Source organism: Acomys minous (genome assembly GCF_964271855.1).
Source record: "Acomys minous genome assembly, chromosome: 12".
NCBI lineage: Eukaryota > Metazoa > Chordata > Mammalia > Rodentia > Muridae > Acomys > Acomys minous.
In genome coordinates, this window is record NC_140493.1 from 4,568,168 (window position 1) to 4,590,574 (window position 22,407).

Consider the following 22,407-nt stretch of genomic DNA (forward strand, 5'->3'; position numbering starts at 1 on the left):
AGATTAAAGGCTTGCACCAGCACACCGGAGTCAAAAATTCAGTGACTGAGGTCAGAGGAATATCATGGTGTGTGTATTCATAGGATAACTTTTGAGGAATTGGCTCTTCCACTGTGTGGCTCCTTGGGGACCGTCTGCTGGGCCAGCCTTTGTGACCTTTGCAGTCCTGAGGCAGGAGATGTCAAGCCCAGGGCCTATGCTTGCCAGGCAGCTGGGTGCTCTACCACTGAGCTGCACTCCCAACTCCATGTTCATGTCCTTGAACGGACGGCAGGCATAAGGGTTTTTGTCCCCCACTGCTTTTTGTCCTAGTTCATACAAAGTCACTGGGTGCTAGCCTTGGAACTGGGTGAGGGAGGGTGAGCGTGGAATACAAAAAGGGGTGGGTTCCACACACACTTGCCAAGTGCAGAACTTGAACCTAGACGGCCTTGGAAGTACGTGATAAAGGAGCTGGTCCTGAGGAACTTTGTATGAAAGGTGCCACGTATTCTAATACTGTAGTTCATTGCTGCCCCCCAAGAGGACCTGAGTCACACTGTCAGGCCTCAGGGAGGGTTTTTGGTTTTTTGTTTTGTTTTTTGGGGGGTCTTTGTTTTTACTTTTGCAATGTTTATTTTGAGCGTATGTGTGCATGGGCACACCGGTGTAAGTGTAGAGATCAGAGGACACCTTGATTCCGTCCTACCATGTGGGTTCATATTGGAATCAGCTGGTCAGGCCGGTGGCAAAACTGTCTCCTATGTAGCTACAACTGGCCTGGGACTCAATATGTAGACCAAACCATCCTGGCCTCCAAATCACAGAGATCCACCTGCTTCTGCCTCCTGAGTGCTGGGGCTAAAGTTGTGCAACACCATGCCCAACCTTTAAAAATAAGCAAAAAGCTTTGGCCAGGTGTGGTGGTACACACCTTTACTCTCAGCCCTCAGGAGGCAGAGGTGGGTAGATCTCTGAGTTCAAGGCCAGCCTGGTCAACATAGCCAGTTCCAGGACAGTCAGGGCTTCTACATAGATCTTGTCTCAAAACAATTTAAGAGGTGTTTTCTGGCTTACATTTATGACTGTCTACCTGCATGTATGTTATATGTACCATGTGTGCCTGGTGCGTCTCTTAGGGTTCAGAAGAGGACAACAGACTCTCTGGAACTGGAATTACAGGAAGTTGTGACCCACCAAGTAGAAACAGGTCTGCAATAACAGCAAGTGCTCTTAACTGCTTAGCCATCTTTCCAACCCTAAGGATTCACTGTGTGTGTGTGTGTGTGTGTGTGTGTGTGTGTGTGTGTGTACAGATGTCCATAAGGCCAGAAGATGGTGTTGGCTCCCCTAGAGCTGAGTTAGTTGTGAGGTGGGAGGTAAGCCTGGGTCTTCTGTAAGCAGAAAGTACTCATACGCTGGGACAACTCTTCAATCACCTGTGTTTAAAGTTGAGTTGGCTTGAGTTTCTCTGTGTAGCCCTGGCTGTCCTGGGCTCACTTTGTAGACCAGGCTGGCCTCAAACCCACAGAGATCTGCCTGCCTCTGCCTCCCAAGTGCTGGGATTACAGGCGTGCGCCACCACACCTGGCTTTTGTTCAGACTTTATTGGTTTTTATTTTATGTGTATGAGTGTGTCTGTGCACCACGGGAGTCAGGTGCCTGTGGTGGCAGAAGGAAGTGTTGGATTCTGACTGATGATCAGCTGCCATAAGGATACTCTGGGAATCAAACCGCAGTCCTTGGAAAGGCAGCTGGACCATCCACTGGGACAATAGCAAACACGGTTTGTTATTGTCCTGGTTGCTTTTGTCAACTTGAAACAAATCACCATATCTAGAAAAAGAGAATCATACTTAATGAAAGCACCTGCATAAGAGTGGCCTGTGGGCGCAGCTGCAGAGCATTTTCTTTGATAACTGATGTGGAAGGGTGCAGCCCACTGTGGGCGGTGCTGCCCCTAGGCAAGTGGTCCTGGGTTGCATGAGAAAACAAGTTGAGCAGGCCTGCATTCTTCATGGCCTCTGTTTCAGGTCTTCCCTCCAGGTTCCTGGCTTGAGGCTTTTACTCTGGACTTTTGTTTTTATTTTTTTTATCTTAGGTGTTTTATGGGTGTGTATGTAGGTTTGCCATGCGTATGCCTGGTCCTCACAAAGGTCAGAAGAAGGTGTCAGTCCCTCTGGAACTGGAGGTATGGGCGGTTGTGACCCACTATGTGGGAGCTAGGAACAGAGCCTGGGTCCTCCAGGGAGAGCAGCCAATGCTCCCAACTCCTGAGCCATCTCTCCAGTCCCTTACGGTTCGTCCCGCCTTCCCTTCATGAATGGACTGTGATTGGAACATGTGAGCTGAAGTCCTTTCCTCTCCAAGTGGCTTCTGGTCGTTGTATTCATGACAGCAACAGAAGCCGTATGACAGCGATGTAGCTGAGGAAAGCCCTGAACAGGGTCCACCTGCATGTGCTAGCTCTTGTGGAGGCGCTGGTTTTGATCTAGCACCACATAAAGCTGGCATGGTAGGTTCATGACTAATGCCAGCACTGAGAAGCTGGAGGCCAGAAAACACTCAAGGGCAGCATTCGCTATGAAGTAGTTTGAGACCAAGCCTGAGCAACATCAGATTCTGGAAGAAGAAGAAGAAAGAAGAAGAAGAAGAAGAAGAAGAAGAAGGAGAAGGAGAAGGAGAAGAAGAAGGAGAAGAAGAAGAAGAAGAAGAAGAAGGAGAAGAAGAAGAAGAAGGAAAAGAAGAAGGAGAAGAAGAAAGAAGAAGGGGGCTGGAGAGATGGCTCAGAGGTTAAGGGCACTACTGACTGCTCCTCCTGAGGTCCTGAGTTCAATTCCCAGCAACCACATGGTGGCTCACAACTATCTGTAATGTGATCTGATGCTCTCTTCTGGCCAGAACACTGCATACATAATAATAAATAAAATTTAAAAAAAAAAAAAAGGAGGAGGAGGAGGAAGAGGAGGAGGGATGCAAAGTGACCCTTGGGTATCTGGCAAAGATTGTGTGGGCTGACAAGAGGGATCCACAGGTAAAAGCACTTGCCACACAAACCTGATTAACCTGAGTTCAAGCCCTAGAACCCACAGAAGGAGAGAAGGGACTCCCCAAAGTCTGACCACACACACACACACCGTACACATGAGCAGTAAGTCCCAAACTGGATTGTGTCAAACTCTGTTCCCAAGAAGATATAAAACCACCAAGGAACATGATCCTCTGGGATCCAGGCTTAGTTATGGACAAATGTGAAGAGAGAGAAATCGGGGAGGACCACAGAGAAGGGAGGCTTTGATTATATGCCCAAAGGGCTTGGGTGGCCTTGAGCAGAAATTGGAACTCAGACTTCCTGGATAACAGCAGAGGCCACAGCTTGCCAGAGTAGACTTTGGGAGAGCAAAGACTAGCAGAGGAAGATAGTTTAGTTCCTAATTTAGACTCGGAGGTAGAAGGATGCTTATCCAAGCAGCCAGGACTGTAAAGCTTCAAGGATTTCCTAAGCAGGTGCCTCCATGGTTTCCAGGATGGGACACACTTCAATGGAGTAATGGAACAGTGGTGACCGCTAGATCCCCCGCCCGGGTGGGAGGGGGCGGGACAGTCCTGGGAGAAGGGCGGGGGGCGTGGCCAGGGACCACTTAAGGCGGAGTCAGGGCGTTTCTGGGAGCATGAGAGCCGGGCAGCAGAGACTGGCTGGGCTGGCACTTACCCTCGACCCACCTGCCCTGTAATGGTAGCCTATTAGTAGTAGGTTCCAAGTTCCCCGGAGCATGTAGGCAGAGTTAGCGGCTGCCAGGTGTTTAGAGCCACAAGCGCTCCAGGTATTCTGGGGGCTTCTCTATCTGCGCTGCTCTCTGGCTCCTGCGGAGATGCCCAACTGACAGGAGAGCTAGTGAGGATCAGAACGCTCCCCTTCGACCCAAGTCCACTGCGCCCATGGCTCTGCCGGCTAGTCTGTTGCCTCTGTGCTGCTTGGCACTCCTGGCACTGTCTGTCCAGAGCTGCGGGCCGGGCCGGGGACCCGTTGGCCGGCGGCGTTACGTGCGAAAGCAGCTTGTGCCTCTGCTGTACAAGCAATTTGTGCCTAGTGTGCCCGAGAGGACCCTTGGCGCAAGCGGGCCAGCGGAGGGGAGGGTAGCAAGGGGGTCCGAGCGCTTCCGGGACCTCGTACCCAACTACAACCCCGACATAATCTTCAAGGATGAGGAGAACAGTGGCGCTGACCGCCTGATGACAGAGGTAAGGAGAGGTCCTCCCCACCTGCTCTACCACACACCATGAACTCCTCACCAACGCCACAGCCTTGGAGCATGAACTGTCCCTTCATCCCCAGAGAACATAAACTAAGCTAAAATAAAGCAAGACCTCCTTAGCCACATCCTTCAAGAAAGCAAATAACCTGCTGGCTGGAAAGCGGCTTGGAGGTACCCAAACCGGGAGAGGCTGGGATGGGAGGGGGAGGAGGAACTGGCTAGTGAGAGTGAATCTGGGAGAGGCTGAAGGGAGGGCGGGGAATGGAGGATGGCGGCAGGCGAGACGGGAAATGGCTGAGGCGTGGACCGGGGGTCAGCCACCGAGCCAGGCAGGAAGGGCTGGGGTGAGCTGGGGGCCAGAAGCTGGCTAGGGTAGGGAACCTACAGAAGGCTTTACACTTAGCCTGGCTCTTGGCCTGAAGTCCAAAAGCTCTGTGAGCCAAAAAGAAGAGGGCTGGGGAAACGGTGGGCAAGAGTCAGGTTACCAGCCCGTCTAGCTGAGAACGGAGGGTCAGGAATTGTCCTTGGCATGGGAAAGGTGTCCTCAACCAGGACAGGCCTGTACTAGGATCTAAAGAACAGATGAACGTACCTGAGAATCAAGGGTTCCTGAGCCTCCGAAACCCAGCTTAACTTAAGGACTTTGCTGAGTATTAATTTAAAGAATTAAAAATGGAGCCCCAGCATGGTGGCACACTCAGAGCCAGGACTCAGGAAGCAAAGACAGGTGGATCTCTGTAAGTTCCAGACCAGCCTGGTCTACAAGGTGAGTCTAGGACAGCCAAGATTACCCAGAGAAACCCTGTCCCAAACAAACAAACAAAAAACAAACCGGGCTTGGTGGCATAGGCGGATCACTGTGAGTTCGAGGCCAGCTGGATCTACAAAGTGAGTCCAGGACAGCCCAGGCTACACAGAGAAACCTGTCTTGAATAAATAAACAAAATTAAAATTTTATTACAAAATGTTGTTGCTAAGCTGGTATTAATTTAAATGATTAAATTCAACTACTGTTAGTGACCACCTGCTACAGATGGACATCCAGCCTCCCTGGAGTTAAGGTGCACCACGCCTTGGAAGAGAAGGACCCCTCTGCCCAGTGTTCTGGGGTATCAGAACTAAAAAGAAATTCAGAAGACATATTCCTCCCCCCCTCCCCCACTGCACCCCTCATTTCAATCTGAGAGCTGGGCCCAGGAAGAAGGAGCAATTTAATCAAGGCCTCAGAACTAACCAGTAGCATTGCTGAGACTAGGATTCAGGGCTCCCAGTTCTGAGTCCCTATGTACTTTCTTTCCATTACACCACCTAATTGTGTGTCTGCGGTAGGGAGGTGGAGGAGAGGGGGGAGTACGGATTTCCTCTGACTAACTGCCATAGTTTTCCAGGTTACTTTGTTAGAAAACCTGTACGGGGGGGGGGGGGGAGGGGGAAGAATTACTGTATTTATTTATTTATTTATTTATTTATTTATTTTTGAGACTCTATGTAGCCCTGACAGGCCTATAGCTTGCTATGTATGTAAAACTCAGAGAAATCCTCCTGCCTTTACCTCCTGACTGCTGGGATGAAAGGTGAGAATCAAGCACTCCAAGCCAAAAAAAAAAAAAAATCCTCCTTCTTCCTGTGGTGAAGCCATCCTCTTTCCAGCAAACCGGGAAGGGGCATTCCTCCCCTACCTTGGTCATGGGGCATTGTGGTCCTTCTCTCTGGCTGAAACCTGCAGCAGAGTAATAAAACAGGGGACAGGCTCGGGAGGCCTCAAAAGGCCTGGGAGCGCCCCCCCCTGCACCCCCCAACACACACACACCCAGTCTTACTTATCTCCCACACCCTGCCTGCAAAAGGGCTCCATTGACTTGACTCTGTACTGGGCTACTGCCCCCGCAGGTCAGGGCCTTCTTAGGGGACAAAATGACACAAAGTTAGAAAGAGCTACCACTTCTCCTGCGCCACTGCAGAGGTGAAGTTGGCTAGAAAAGAGGGGGCGGGGCGGTGTCCCAATCATGTAGAGTCCAAGTTCGAGGTGAGAAAGGAAAGGAAACAAAGAAAAAGTTCTTTGCGCGCTCCTGCTCCCGTGGTGTCCCCGGCTCTGGTGTGCCAAGGTCTCCAACTCCCAGACTGAAGCAACCAAGATAGCTATGGCCTCCTCCCCCGGGGCTGCAGGCCCGCGGCTGTGGCTCCTTTCACTCTACTCCCACCCTGCGCGGGGAAGTGGGGGCAGCTCTACGCCAGGGCAGCTCCATTCTCAGGTGCTGTTGGTTGCTCCCACGCCTTTCAGGGCTGACTCTGAAACAGAGACTGGAGAGAGGGGGGCTCCCAGGACTGTCACAGTGGCAAGTTGGCCACACTGGGGGAGGGGACCTGGCCGGCGGGAGCAGGGACGTGGGGCGCGGCGTTCTGCCCTTTCCTCTCCCGGAGCCGGGGCGGCTGAAAAGCTTCTTTGTAGCTGGAGCTGCTGAGTCCGCTTCTCCCGACGCGTTCCCGGCCTCGGCCTGAGATTCTCGCTTAGTTAAGTCATCCCGGAGAATGGCCATTGTACTTCGTGCAGCCCCCGCCACCCAACCCTTTTTTTCCAGCAGCCTTGATCCCACGCGGCTCCTCTTGGGCACCTCTGTAGGGGCGCACCCAGACCACCAATGGGTTAATGCTAGAGGCTGAAAGGAGGAGGAGGAAGGAAGGAAGGAAGGAAGCGATGCCCTGTGCCAGGGGAGGCAACCAAACAAAAGATGAATCAGACTGAGGGAGGGCAGCTGGGGCCCGGGGAGCTGGGGTCAGGCTCAAATAGGGTTGATTCGGGGAGCCAGGCCCTCCCTAGGCAAGCTTCCATTCTCCCTCTCCACTACGGCTCGCTCTCTGATTGGCCTGAGCTCCTGGTCCAGGAACAGATGGGGATGAAGGGCAAGCACTGAAAATGGAGGGCGGGGGGAAATAGCTAGGTATGCGCATCCCCCCCAAGCTCTCCAATCAAGCCCTCCCGAGGGCGTGGGCGTACAGCTTGGTGACTACACCTGTTCAGAAGCACGCTTCCCCGGGATACCCAAAGGCCGGGAGGGAATGAAGTGAGTCCAGAGTATAAAGATGCGTTCCATTCGTGCCTTTAAGGTTCCCCTCCCCGCGCCGGCCCCCCTCTCTCCCCCCCCCACCTCCCCGCCTCACCTTTCCTAGCAGTAATAGTGGGAAATCTGAGTCCTTTATTCCCTCACCAGCGTTGCAAAGAGCGGGTGAACGCTCTGGCCATTGCGGTGATGAACATGTGGCCCGGAGTGCGCCTACGTGTGACTGAAGGCTGGGATGAGGACGGCCACCACGCGCAGGACTCACTCCACTACGAAGGACGTGCCTTGGATATCACTACATCTGACCGTGACCGCAATAAGTATGGTTTGCTGGCACGCCTAGCAGTGGAAGCTGGCTTCGACTGGGTCTACTATGAGTCCCGCAACCACATCCACGTGTCGGTCAAAGCTGGTACGGTGGAGGCTAGATGTTGGTCCACCCAAAAGGGGCTCTCTCGGGGAAACCGAGTCTACCATAGCCTTGCTCTAAGGAAGCCTTGCACTAACAGGCGTTAGTGTTGTAAACCACCTTTCTAATTCCATTCATTGGGGCTAGATCTCTGGAAAGTTGAAGTGTCCCGGGACTGGTGAGGTCGGCCTTTGTGCTTGATTCACATCTTAGAGACGCTGTACTTTCACTAGCTGACCTGTTTTAATCCTCTTTATGGTTGTGCCTTGCAGATAACTCCCTGGCGGTCCGAGCTGGTGGTTGCTTTCCGGGAAATGCCACGGTGCGTCTGAGGAGCGGCGAGCGGAAAGGGCTGAGGGAACTCCATCGTGGTGACTGGGTACTGGCCGCCGATGCAGCGGGCCGGGTGGTGCCAACCCCGGTGCTGCTCTTCCTGGACCGGGACCTGCAGCGCCGCGCCTCGTTCGTGGCTGTGGAGACCGAGCGGCCTCCCCGCAAACTGTTGCTCACACCCTGGCATCTGGTGTTCGCTGCTCGCGGGCCGGCGCCCGCTCCAGGTGACTTTGCACCGGTGTTCGCCCGCCGGTTACGAGCTGGGGACTCTGTGCTGGCTCCCGGCGGGGACGCGCTCAGGCCGGCGCGCGTAGCCCGTGTCGCGCGCGAGGAAGCCGTGGGCGTGTTCGCGCCGCTCACTGCGCACGGGACGTTGCTGGTCAACGATGTCCTTGCCTCCTGCTACGCGGTTCTGGAGAGTCATCAGTGGGCCCACCGCGCCTTTGCTCCTTTGCGCTTGCTGCACGCGCTCGGGGCGCTGCTTCCCGGGGGTGCAGTCCAGCCGACTGGCATGCATTGGTACTCTCGCCTTCTTTACCGCTTGGCGGAGGAGTTAATGGGCTGAGCATCCAAGCCCAGAAGTCCTCCAAGCTCTGATCGAAACTGAAGCCAGAGACATGCTAGCTGAGATCTGGGGATGTGGGCAGTAGGTGATGCTGATTGGGAGAGTGGGGCGGGAAAGAGAGAGAGAGAGAAGGGGGGAAAAGCGTGCTGTGCTGGAACTTTTTGGTTTAGGAGCAACTTTTAGCTGAGATGAGTGGTTCCTGGTCCTTGATAACTGGGTTTGCTGGTAGGCACTCTTTAAGAAGGACTTTTTTTTTTTTCTCGTCTTCCCCAGTGCCTCAGTCCCACCCGATAATTTTATTTCTATTTATAATTTGTAATATGATGATCTGCTTGCCCAGCCCACCAATATGAGGAACTGGAGCCTGGCGTTCGTTAACATTGTCTGACACAGCCAGCCACCCTGACGTCTCACATTCTCACACTTCCTTGCTGGGGGCGGGGGGGGGGGGTTAATAAAGGGACGGCTTCCTGGAGAGCACCTTCACTCCCATGATTCACCTCCAAAGATCAGGAAAGAAGAAACTAACCAGAGCCACCAGCACCTCACTTCCAACTCGCAGGGTGTCCCCACCCCTCAGCAGCAGACTAGAAAAGCCCTTCCTTTTTTTTTTTAGGTACTGGTCCCACCGCCAGCTGGGACCAGAACTTCGCTTATGAGGATATACATACCAACTTTGGGTGGAGTGGGGCTCACCGAGGGCACATGGAGATTGATGCGCAACGCATTTGGACTCTTCTCTTGTTAGCTGTTCTAGGCTATCCCTGCAAGCTGTGGACCAGCCCAGCCATCATCCTGCTGGCTGAAGCAGTGTGGGCTTTTTTTTTTTTTTTCCCTTTCTGGGATTTTGCTTGCCAGCTGATGGACCATGGGTGTTCCTTACACTCCGCACACATGTGTGGCCTAAACAAAGATCCTAGAGTGACCAGGAAATGGTGACCCTATTACAGGATTACATGCCTGTAACCCCAACTCTCTGGAGATGGAGAAAGGATAAAACAGGATCATGAGCTGGGTGTGGTGGTACATGCCTTTAATCCCAGTACTCAGAGAAGCAGAGGGATCACTGTGAGTTCGAGGCCAGCCTGGTCTACAAAGCCAGTCCAGGACAGCCAGAGCTGTTACACATAGAAACACTGTCTGGGGGGGGGGGTGCTGGGGGGAACAGGATCATGAATTTAAGGCTAGCCTGGGCTGCATAGTGGAATGGGGAGGGAAGCAGCTTGGGTGTATCTGAGGGAAATGATGCCCCTCTGTCAAGTTCTACTATAACAGTGTGAGTTTCTTCCTTAAGTCCCGGGGTCCTTCCTCCTGCTTTCCCACCGGTGACTCTTCTCTTGTTACTGCCTGTGCATCTCTGGCTTCTCTGGGTGTTTTGGGGACTCTTTGGATTCCAACATTGCAGACCCTTGAAATGCAGGTAGACTGATGTCTCTGAGCTGAGCTAGGAATGGGCTTGTAGGTTCTGAGGGACATTCAAGGCGCTTAGTACTTCCAGGCACCGGCCCAAGCCTGCTACAATTGCCGCAAAGAAGAGCGGCTCTGCTCTGAGCATCTGAGCCAACCAAGTCCGTGCCATATATATGCTGCCCTCTAGTGGCAGTCAGAAGAACTCTAGGCCTAGGGACATAATGGCTCCCTTTGGTTCCCTCTGGACCAAAGGGAAATAATGCAAGGTGCACCAGAGTTGCTCATGGGAACTCTCCCGGAGGGTCGAACTGCTACACGGGGCCTGTTAAGCTTTTAGCACTGTGCCACGGTGTTAAGAGAAGACAAGGAGGCGGGGGTGATGGCGCAATCCTTTAGTCCCAGCACTCGGGAGGCAGAGGCAGACGGATGGCTGTGAGTTTGAGGCCAGCCTGGTCTACAAAGCAAGTCCAGGACAGCCAAGGCTAACACAGAGAGACCCTGTCTTGAAAAAAAAACAAAAAACAATAACAATAACAAAAAACAAGAGAGAGAGAAGACAAGGAAGCTGTTTGTTTCGCTTTCAGTCCTTGGCAGTTTCTATAGCCTTCGTGTCTAGTTCAGCTCTGTGGCTCTGGGGAGCTGGAGGTATAGGTAATGGTGCAGACTTTCTTGAGTCCCTCACTCTGGTGACCCTCAAATCTTGTGCTCCAGAAGGTAATAGCAAATAGAGCTCCAAATAGTTCTTGATAAAGGTCTTCCGTTCACCAATGTCCTCAGTCTACAGGGCCACATGCTTTCTCATGACGGCAGAGACACATCTCAAGTGATATCCTTTCCTACTTTCTTTCTTACCACACTCCCCACCCCCCTGCCCCCCCCAAGACATGGTTTCTCTGTGTAGCCTTGGTTGTCCTGGATTCGCTTGTAGACCAGGCTGGCCTCGAACCCACAGTGATCCACCTGCCTCTGCCTCCCAAGTGCTGGGATTAAAGGTGTGCGTCACCATGCCTGGCCATCTCCTACCACACTCTTATCTGCTTCTCTTAGATCCTGGTACCTTTGGTCTTATCACCCAGGTGATGTGCAATCTGAAAATCTAAGTAGTCTTCCTGTGTCACTGGGCAACCTGTGCTTATACTACTTTTCATAAGCGCTACACATATCTAAACTACTGAAACCAAGGCCTTTAACCAGAAAACCATAAGGGCTGGCTGGGAATACACCTCAGTAGTAGCCTGGTGTACATGGAGCTCCAAATTCATTCCCCAGTAATATATATATTTATATATATGTATATATATACACACACACACATACATATGAAGAACTCATTGGTTTTCATTAAATCACTTATTGTAGGTTACTTCCCAGGGTTGGAGGTTCCCCTTCCCCCTCCAACTTCATCCCTTGAGGCCCCTCCCCTTATTCTGTCCCCCTGAGGCCCCTCCCCTTATTCTGTCCCCCTGAGGCCCCTCCCTTTATTCTGTCCCCTTGAGGCCCCTCCCCTTATTCTTGGCCCCTTGAGGCCTCTCTAGCTCTCCCAGCAAATCTAAAACAATATACACTTTGTCTGCAAAGCAGGTAAATGCACCCTCTGCTTGGAGCAGGTGGGCGCACTAGCTTGGTTACATAGCACCTTCCAACTGCAGCAACTCTTTCCAACACGGGAACTGAACAAACATTGTCTATCTGCATTCTTTTCTCACTGCTGTTTCTGCTTTCTACTTTTTTTTTTAAGATTTATTTATTATTTATACAGTATTCTGCCTGCATGTGCATTGGATCTCATTACAGATGGTTGTGAGCCATCATGTGGTTGCTGGGAATTGAACTCCGGACCTCTGGAAGAGCAGACGTTGCTCTTAACCTCTGAGCCATCTCTCCAGCCCATGCTCCCTACTTCTTTTGATGCTCCACTAAAAGCATTGCCAATACAAATTTAGGGCCTGAGTTTTGCTTCTAAAGCTGGGCATGATATCTCCTGCCCATTTGCCAGCAGGGAAGGAAGGGCCGTGGCAGGATGAGTGTCTTGTGTTCAAGGGCAGTCTGGGCTACTTAGTGAGACCCTGCCACAAACAAACCCTACCCTATTTATTTTAACATCGGATGCAACATGACACCTTTGGACCTTCCTGTCTAGCCTCTATCTATATTCCTGCTTCAGTTTCCAGAATGTTGGGGTTGGATTTGTTTTAGGATGAAAGTGTAATTAGTCCAGCAGAGGTGTTGCACACATTCCCACCCTTGGGAGGACGAGGCAGGTGGATTTCTATGAATCTGAGGCTAGCCTGAGCTACAAAAAGTATTCCAGGCCAGCCAGGACTAAACAGAGAGACCCTGTCTCAGAAACAACAACAAACCAACCAAGACAAAGATATGAAAAACAAACACACAAACCAGAGGCTGAAGAGACTGCTTAGAAGTTAAGGGTACAGGGGCTGGAGAGATGGCTCAGAGGTTAAGAGTGCCACCTGCTCTTCCAGAGGTCCTAAGTTCAATTCCCAGCAACTACATGGTGGCTCACAACCATCTATAATGTGATTTGATGCCCTCTTCAGCAGATAAAGCACTCATATACAATAAATAAAATAAATAAATATTAAAAAAAAAAGTTAAGGGTACAGACTGCTCTTCCAGAGGACCTGGGTTCAATTTCAGCAACCATATGGTAGCTCACAAGTATCTGTAAGTTTAAGATCTGAAAGCCATACACAGACATACATATAACACAGCAATGCACATAAAATGAAAAAAACAACAACAAAAGCCAGGTGGTGGTGGCACACAATCTGTAATCCCAGAACTTAAGAGGCAGAGGCAGGCAGATCACTGTGAGTTTGAAGCTAGCAAAACAAACAAACAAACAACGGAATTTTGGCTAGCAAGATGGCTCAGAAGTTAAGAACAAAAAACTAGGTTCAAAGCCGGGTGAAGTGACGCATACCTTTAATCCTAGCATTTGGGAGGCAGAGGCAGGCAGATCGCTGTGAGTTCGAGGCCAGCCTGGTCTACAGAGTGAGTCCAGGACAGCCAAGGCTACACAGAGAAACCCTGTCTTGAAAAACCAAAACCAAACCAAACCAAACCAAAACACATTCTTGGAGAAGTAACCATTAATGTATAAATGCATATGCCTTCTAAAACAATATTATTATCGGGGATAAGTCCAACTGGTAGTACGTGCCACATTGGTGCAGAGAAGTTCTTGTGGATAGTGGAGCATTTAAGCAGGGTTGTTAATGGGTGTATAGGTGGGCAAGGCTGGAAAGATCATCTCAAGAGAGAATTTGGCATTTGGGAGGATGACGTGAAGTCTTTGACTAAAGAGACACTGGTTAGGGGGTGGAGCTGGAGAGATGGCTCAGAGGTTAAGAGCTCTGCCTGCTCTTCCAAAGGTCCTGAATTCAATTCCTGGCAAGTACATGGTGGCTCACAGCCATCTACAATGAGATCTGGTGCCTCCTTCTGGCATGCAGGCAAAACACTGTATAATTAATAAATAAATAATTAAAAAAAAAAAAAAAAAAGGAGAGCCAAAAGCTGGGGTGGTGGCGGCACACGACTTTAATCCCAGCACTTGAGAGGCAGAAGCAAGTGCATCAATGTGAGTTTGAGGCCAGCCTGGTCTACATAGTGAGTTCCAGGACAGCCAGAGCTGTTACACAGAGAAACCTGTCTCTAAATAAATAAATAAATACATAAAAATTAAAAAAACAAAAACAGGCCGGGCGTGGTGGCGCACGCCTTTAATCCCAGCACTCGGGAGGCAGAGGCAGGCGGATCTCTGTGAGTTCGAGGCCAACCTGGTCTACAAAGTGAGTCCAGGACAGCCAAGGCTACACAGAGAGACCCTGTCTCAAAAAAAAAAAAAAGATTTTATTTATTTACTTTATGTATATGAGTGCTGTGCCTGCATGTATACCCGCAGGCCAGAAGAGGGCGCCAGATCTCATTCTAGATGGTTGTGAGCCACCATGTGGTAGCTGGGAATTGAATTCAGGACCTCAGGAAGAGCAGCCAGTGCTCTTAAAAGCCGAGCCATCTCTCCAGGCCCCTCACTCATTCATTATTTTTTTGTTTGTTTTTTTGTTTTTTGAGACAGGGTTTCTCTGTGTAGCCTTGGCTGTCCTGAACTCACTTTGTAGACCAGGCTGGCCTCAAACTCGCAGCGATCCGCCGGCCTCTGCCTCCCGAGTGCTGGGATTAAAGGCGTGCGCCACCACGCCCGGCGAGACAGGGTTTCTTTGTGTGGCTTTGGCTGTCCTGTACTTACTTTTAGTGAGCCAGGGTGACCTCAAACTCACAGAGATCCCCCTGCCTCTGCCTCCCGAGAGCTGGGATCCCTCACTCATTCTTATTTCTTTTCTTTCTTTGCTTGGTTTTTGTTTTGTTTGTTTGTTTGTTTTTGACAGACAGGGTTTCTCTTTGTAGCAATGGCTGTCCTGGAAGTCGCTATGTATATAGACCAGGCTTGCCTCAAATTGATAGCAATCAACCTCACTCTGCCTCCAGAGTGCTGGGATGAAGGGCACCACCACGCCTGGCAGTCTAGCCTTTTAATTAAAACGATGTAGCCATCCAGCAAAGGAAGTACATAATGGCAGGCTAGTAACCCAATAAAGAAATGGGTTAGAGGGATCGAGGACACACCTCAAGAGTAGAACACTTGCTGAGCTTGTGTAGAGCTCTGATTTTGAATCCCAGCAATACAGTTAATTTTGGACATAGCTCTGCAATGTATTGAATGTATAGGGTTTCGAAATGAGTAATTAAGGCCAGAAGAGATGGATGTAGTCTTTTTTAGGGCTCTACTTCAGTCCGCCTACCTGTGATGTCATTGCTTACCTGCCATGGGGGCGTGGCCCCGCCCAGGGCCACATAAAAGAACAGACTCTCTCTCTCTCTCTCCCCCTCCCTCCCTCCCTCCCCCTCCCTCCCTCCCTCCCTCCCTTCCTTTCTCCCCCTCTCCCTCCCCCTCCCTCTCCTCCTCTTACTCACTCCTCTCTCTTCTTCTTCTTCTTCTTTTTTTTGTCTTTTGAGACAGGGTTTCTCTGTGTAGCCTTGGCTGTCCTGGACTCGCTTTGTAGACCAGGCTGGCCTCGAACTCACAGTGATCCCGCCTGCCTCTGCCTCCCGAGTGCTGGGCTTAAAGGCGTGCGCCACCACGCCCGGCCTCTCTCTTCTTCTTACTCTTCCTGTCTCTGTCTCTATCTCTGTCTCTCTCTCTCTGGGGCACCCCTCCCCCTTTTCCTCCCCCCCCCCCATGCTCATTTAATAAACCTCATAGAACATAATATCTGGTACCTTGTATCTCATTATCTTATTCTCATATATAAAAGTAGTGGCTTACAGAGCCGCAACCAAGGTTCAGAAGGTTGAGAAAGGAGACTGTGTACTGGTCAAGACCAGTCTGAGTACCCAGTGAGTTCCAGGCCACCCCGGCCTATAGGATGAGACCCTATTTCAAACAAAAGAAGTTGGCTGGGAGACAGAGTCAGATCACCGAGTTCAAGGCCAGCCTTGGCAACATAGTAAGACAGGAGATTCTGTTTAAAAGGGAAAAAGGGGGGGGGGGGGAGGCCAGGAGTGCTGTAATCACAGCAATAGGGAGGCCTCTAGTCTCACCCCGGCTGCTGGCTCAATCTTTGTCCTCATGGGAGACAGAGGCAGGAAGGAATCTGAAGTCTTCCTTGGAGGCCATCCTGGCCTATGTGATATCCTGTCTGAAAAAAACCAAACAAGCCGGGCGTGGTGGCGCAAGCCTTTAATCCCTGCACTCGGGAGGCCTCTAGTCTCACCCTGGCTGCTTGCTCAATTTTTGTCCTTATGGTCACCTCCTCATGGGAGGCGACCCCCTTACTCATTCTTACCTCTCCTACATACCTTCTTTCCACCTCCGCAACCCCCCACCCCCGAGCCCCCACCCCTGCAAAACCTGGGATCCATGGTCGAAAGTCCCGCCTCAGCTCTCCTGTTCTGCCCAGCTATTGGCTGTTCAGCTCCTTGTTAACCAATCGGAGATGCTGGAGAACAAATTTTACACAACATTGACCCCGGAGATGCTTCAATAATAATGACAATGCCCACGTCTGACTGGAACCAGATCTCTGGGTACAGAAATCAGCATCTGAATACACATTTCACAAAACCACCCCCAATGCTAAGGCAAAGGCTTTACGGAAAGTCTTTTATTTTGCTGGGTGTAGGGGTGCACACCTATAAGCCTGCCCTTAAGAGGACAGAAGCCGGAGGTCAGAGCTCTGGGCCAGTTTTGGCTACATTGTGAATTTCAGAGCCGACTGAGACTCTGTTTCAAAAACAACAAAAGAAAAGATACTCAGCCGGGCGGTGGTGGCGCACGCCTTTAATCCCAGCACTCGGGAGGCAGAAGCTGGCGTATTGCTGTGAGTTCAAGGCCAGCCTGGTCTACAAAGTTAGATCAGGATAGACAAGGCTACACAGAGAAACCTTGTCTCGAAAAACAAAAAACAAACAAACAAACAAACAAAAAAAAAGATACTCAAAAGGATCCGGAGAGACGGCTCAGCCACTAAGAGTTCTTCCAGAGGGCCAAAGTTCATTTTCCAGCAACCATAAAGGCTGCTCACAGCTGCTTGTAACTCGAGCTCCAGGGGGATCCAGCGCCCTCTTCCAGCCTCTGCAGGTACTGCATCCACACAAGCAGGTGCACATACATTCTCACACACACAAGTACATTGGTGTTTTGTCAGTGTTCTTAACCTCTGAGCCATCTCTCCTCCCCCAAATCATCGTCGCCATCGTCATCATTTTCTCTCTTTGTCTCTCTCTCTCTTTTGGTTTCTCTGTGTAGCCCTGGCTGTCCTGGACTCGCTTTGTAGAACAGGCTAGCCTCGAACTCACAGCGATCCACCCGCCTCTGCTTCCTGAGTGAGTGCTGGCATTAAAGGCGCGCGCCACCATGCCCGGCTCCTGAAGTGGTCTTGTCCTCAGCTTATATACCCTATCTATGTTAGGAGGAGTTGTGGCCTTTCTTAATCAATGAGGTATCTTTTATATTTAATAATTAAAGCAATGATAGATAGAAGGTATTAGGCAGCAGATATTATGTTATATGGAGTTTATTAACTGGGCATGGGGGGAGAAGGAAAGGGGAAAGGGAGTGCCCCAGAGAGAGACAGAGACAGAAAGAAGAGGGCAGAGAGAGAAAAAAAGAGTGGGGAGCCGGGCAGTGGTGGCGCACGCCTTTAATCCCAGCACTCGGGAGGCAGAGGCAGGCGGATCGCTGTGAGTTCAAGGCCAGCCTGGTCTACAAAGTTAGTCCAGGACAGGCAAGGCTACACAGAGAAACCTTGTCTCGAAAAACCAAAACCAAAAAAAAAAAAAAAAAAAGAAAGAGTTGGGGGGGGGAGAGAGAGGAAGTAGAGGTAAGCGAGAGACTACATGGAGGGTCTGTCTTTTATATGGCCTTGGGCAGGCCACGCCCCCATGCTAGGTAAGCAGTGACATCACAGGTAGGCCGACTGAAGCAGAATACTAACATTATCTGGTTATGTCACTCATTTTACATTATGCTTATCATTATATTCAGGTGGGCAGCTTATGTCATTTCTTATCATAGCAGGCATAGCATGCCCAGCCTCCTAGCCAGCATGCCCAGCCTCCTAGCCAGCATGCCCAGCCTCCTAGCCAGCATGCCCAGCCTCCTAGCCAGCATGCCCAGCCTCCTAGCCACCATGCCCAGCCTCCTAGCCACCATGCCCAGCCTCCTAGCCACCATGCCCAGCCTCCTAGCCACCATGCCCAGCCTCCTAGCCAGCATGCCCAGCCTCCTAGCCAGCATGCCCAGCCTCCTAGCCACCATGCCCAGCCTCCTAGCCACCATGCCCAGCCTCCTAGCCAGCATGCCCAGCCTCCTAGCCACCATGCCCAGCCTCCTAGCCACCATGCCCAGCCTCCTAGCCACCATGCCCAGCCTCCTAGCCACCATGCCCAGCCTCCTAGCCACCATGCCCAGCCTCCTAGCCAGCATGTCCAGCCTCCTAGCCACCATGCCCAGCCTCCTACCCAGCATGCCCAGCCTCCTAGCCAGCATGCCCAGCCTCCTAGCCACCATGCCCAGCCTCCTAGCCAGCATGCCCAGCCTCCTAGCCAGCATGCCCAGCCTCCTAGCCAGCATGCCCAGCCTCCTAGCCAGCATGCCCAGCCTCCTAGCCAGCATGCCCAGCCTCCTAGCCAGCATGCCCAGCCTCCTAGCCACCATGCCCAGCCTCCTAGCCAGCATGCCCAGCCTCCTAGCCACCATGCCCAGCCTCCTAGTTATGTTTCTGTGGACTATGCTTTATTAGAGAAGCTTTCCTCTCAGGTGGGGGAAGTGTCTTGAAAAAAAAAAAAAGCCATGAGCCAGACGTGGTGGCATATGCCCTTAATCCAGGGCAGCCAGGGTTACACAGAGATACCCTGTCTCGATAAACAAACAAACAAATAAATGGGAAACTGGGGGTTGGAGAGACGGCTCAGTGTAAAGGAACGTGTTGCTTTTGTAGAGGACTCAGCTGGGTTCGCACATCTTCTGCCTTCCACTTCCACCATGCGTGCAAGTGGCACGCAGACATGACATGCAGGCAAAATACCCAGACACATAAAATAAAATTAAGTGAAATTAATTTAATTAGAAACTGGCATTGGACAGGGCTTTTGGATGGTCTTTATCTCTAGGTAGGTTTTCTCATCTGAATGACTGAGCTTCCTTGCCTCAGCTTTGGCTGTGAGTGGGATGTGGTTCCACTCTCCCACAGTGTGCTATGGAGACAGACAGTGCACGGAAGTGAGAACAGGATGGGCCGTGAATAGAATCCAAGTTGGTAGCCCTAGTCTTTGTTGGGTTTCAGACCGTACTAAAGTAGACCTGGCCTAGCCGAGTGTGGCGCACGCCTTTAATCCCAGCACTCGGGAGGAAGAGGCAGATGGATCGCTGTGAGTTCAAGGCCAGCCTGGTCTACAAAGGGAGTCCAGGACAGCCAAGGCTACACAGAGAAACCCTGTCTTGAGAAACCAAAAATAAAATAAAATAAATAGAAAATAAAAAATAAAGTAGACCTGGCCTCCCAGCATCTCTCTGCATTCCTGTATCCCTTACTTGCTGCAGGGCGTGGCTGGCATACCCGGCCCTCAACCCTGAACTTTCCAGCCTAGGGGCAGGGGTTCACCCCTCACTATAGCTCTCCTCCTCCTTTTCTCTTCCCTCTCTCTTCTTTCTCTCTCTGTGAGCTCTTCTCTCTCTGCCTCTGTGTGTGTATGTGTCTCTGTCTCTCTCTGTTTCTCTGTCTCTGTGTGTATGTGCCGCTGTCTCTCTCTGTTTCTCTGTCTCTGTGTGTATGTGTCTCTGTCTCTGTGTGTGTATGTGTCTCTGTCTCTCTGCGTCTCTCTGTCTCTCCCTCCCCCTGCATGGCTGTGGAGAGAGCCAAATGAATCTGCATTTATACACTCTAGCTTTGTCTTGCAGTTACATTTCAGTGACGCTTTGATCAGTCTCAGCTTTGCTTCTTTGGAAACCCAAGTCCAAACTGTGTCTTAAGCTAACTCTGTTGGGTCGCATAACTTAAGTACACAGTTGTTTGATTTTAAAACACATGGCACCCAAATAGAACTCTTTGGAACTGGGGACTCTTTCTCTGTTGCTTTGGAGTGGTCCTATGAGGAGAGCCTTGCCTTAGGTGGGGCTGGTTTCCACAGGCTACGACCGAGTTACCATCCTAATAGCCAGGCCTGGCCTGAGCACTGCAGCTGCCCAGAGAACAGCTGCTTAAGCCCCCAGCAACTGCAGCAGCTGCGAGTAATCTCATATCTACTACACAAGACTCATCTCTTCATTGTTAGACTCCTTGGCTAGTCTGTCCAGCCTCATAGAATCAGAGAATTTCTTTTTTTCCTTCTCCTTCTTCTTCCTCTTCCTCTTTTTCCTTTTGAGACAGGGTCTCACTATGTAGCCCTGGCTGTTCTTGAACTTGCTATGTAGATGAACCTGGCCTCACAGATATTCTCCTGCCTCTGCTGTACAGTCATGCCTGGTTTAAGATCACCTGAACTGGGCTGGAGAGATGGCTCAGAGGTTAAGAGCACTGGCTACCCTTCCAAAGGTCCTGAGTTCAATTCCCAGCAACCACATGGTGGCTCGTGACCATCTGTAGTAAGATCTAGTGCCCTCTGTACATGCAGATAGAACACTGTATACATAATAAATAAATAAATCTTAAAAAAAAAAAAAAAAAAGATCACCTGAACTTGGGGGATGGAACATGGCTCAGTGGTTAAGAGTGCCACCTGTCCCAGGCGTGGTGGCTCATGCCTTGCCTTTAATCCCAGCACTCGGGAGGCAGAGGCAGGTGGATCGCTTTGAGTTCGAGGCCAGCCTGGTCTACAAAGTGAGTCCAGGACAGCCAAGGCTACACAGAGAGACCCTGTCTCAAAAAACAAACAAAAAAAAAACAACAACAAAAAACAAAAAAACCCAACCAACCAACCAAACAAACAAAAAAGAGTGCCACCTGCTCTTCCAGAGGTCCTGAGTTCAGTTCCCAGCAACCACATGGTGGCTCACAACTATCCATAATGTGATCCAATGCTCTCTTTGTCAGGTAAAGCACTCATATGCAAGTAAAGTTGATTTTTGTTTTTTTGTTTTTTTGTTTTTTGTTTTTTTGTTTTTCGAGACAGGGTCTCTCTGTGTAGGCTTGGCTGTCCTGGCCTCCCTTTGTAGACCAGGCTGGCTTCTAACTCACAGTGATCCGCCTGCCTCTGCCTCCCAAGTGCTGGGATTAAAGGCATGTGCCACCACCCCCCGGCCAAGTAAAGTTGTTTTAAAAAAATATATCACCTGAACTCTTGAGAGTGGGTATTACAGATTTATTATTATTTTTTAAACTAAATAAGCCAAGACTCCTAGGTACTTCTCCTGGCACCACTGGCCCAAACTGGAAGCACAGCATGAGTCTGAATCACACACACACACACACACACACACACACACACACACACACACACGCACACACCATTTTCTCTCCCTTTTTATAAACTGAAATGAATGGAGTATTTGAATCTACAGAGCAAGAATAGGATTTGGAGCTGGGCATGGTGGTGCACGACTTTAATCCCAGCAGTCTGTCTGGAGGCAGAGGCAGGCGGATCTTTGTGAGTTCGAGGCCAGCCTGGTCTACAAAACAAGTCCAGAACAGCCAGGGATCTGTTACACAGAGAAACCCTAACTTGAATCACCCCTCCCCCACAACAAGAGAGGCAGAGTGGAGTTTGGCTTTCAGTGACAAAGTTGTCTAGGGATGAAGGCTCTTGTCTGTTGGGATGAGAAGGTATATATGGGTTTCTTTTTCCTTCAAAGACTCTATGCAAAGTTCTAGAAGTTCTCAGAAGTATCTTAGGGAGAATGAGTATTATGCCAGAGGTACTCACTTCAAAACTGGTTCTTTTTCACGGCTTGGTGATTACACATTGAACAACTACAGAGCTACATATGCTTTTAGGGGGCTTTGTTTGTTTGTTTTGGGTCTTTCTTTTTCTTTTCTTTTTGGTTTTTTGAGATAGGGGTTCTCTGTGTAGCCTGAGATCCTTCTGCCTCTGCTTCCTGAGTGCTGGGATTAAAGGGGTGTGCCACTTAACCACCACTGCTGCCCTGCCTTTTGTTTTGTTTTGTTTTGTTTTGTACTTTTAGGTTCTTATTCATCAGTTGTGGCCTTAGGGAAATCATTTTGTTTAGGGATGCCAGAGGATATGGTGAGATGCTGGCAAGACCCTGGAAAACAAGAGGTGCTGTAAGATTTAAATAAAGTAAAACACACAGGAAAAGAGCAATCCCAGAGGCTTAACTCTGCCTGCTGCAATGTGTATCAGGCCCTACAAATACTAACAGGTTTTATCCTGTACCAAAGATGCTCCCCCTCTCCCTTTCTGGTTGCTGTTAAGATGTCTTGTTGTCTTGCGAGCCTTGAGCACCTGGCTCCACTTGAACACTGTTAGTAATCATGAGATATTCCTGCCACCGTACACAGGGGATTTTGAAAATGACGTTGTTTGAGTAGATACATTAATGTAATTGTATTTTAGGTTGGGGAAAATGGTAGGATCAAACGTGAGCTCTAAAAGGATTCTTTTTTATTTTTTGTTTGTTTTGTTTTTGAAGACAGGGTCTGTCTGTGTTAGCCTTGGCTGTCCTGGACTCGCTTTGTAGACAAGGCTGGCCTTGAAGTCACAGCGATCCGTCTGCCTCTGACTCCGAAGTCCTGGGCTTAAAGGTGTGCGCCACCATGCCGGCTCCTTTATTTTTTAATTTTTTAAAAGATTAAAAAAAAATATTTTTCATGCCTTTAATCCCAGCACTCGGGAGGCAGAGGCAGGTGGATCGAT

General features: G+C 50.3%; 1 protein-coding gene across 1 annotated transcript; it reads left to right on the forward strand.

Moving 5' to 3' along the window:
• Positions 1-3,621: 3,621 nt before the first annotated feature.
• DHH (desert hedgehog signaling molecule) lies at positions 3,622-8,979 on the forward strand. The gene is made up of 3 exons (XM_084748636.1): positions 3,622-4,221; positions 7,445-7,706; positions 7,976-8,979. The coding sequence occupies exons 1-3, from the start codon at positions 3,919-3,921 to the stop codon at positions 8,599-8,601; spliced, it is 1,191 nt and encodes a 396-aa protein (XP_084604762.1). The 5' UTR covers positions 3,622-3,918; the 3' UTR covers positions 8,602-8,979.
• The last annotated feature ends 13,428 nt before the right edge of the window (positions 8,980-22,407 follow it).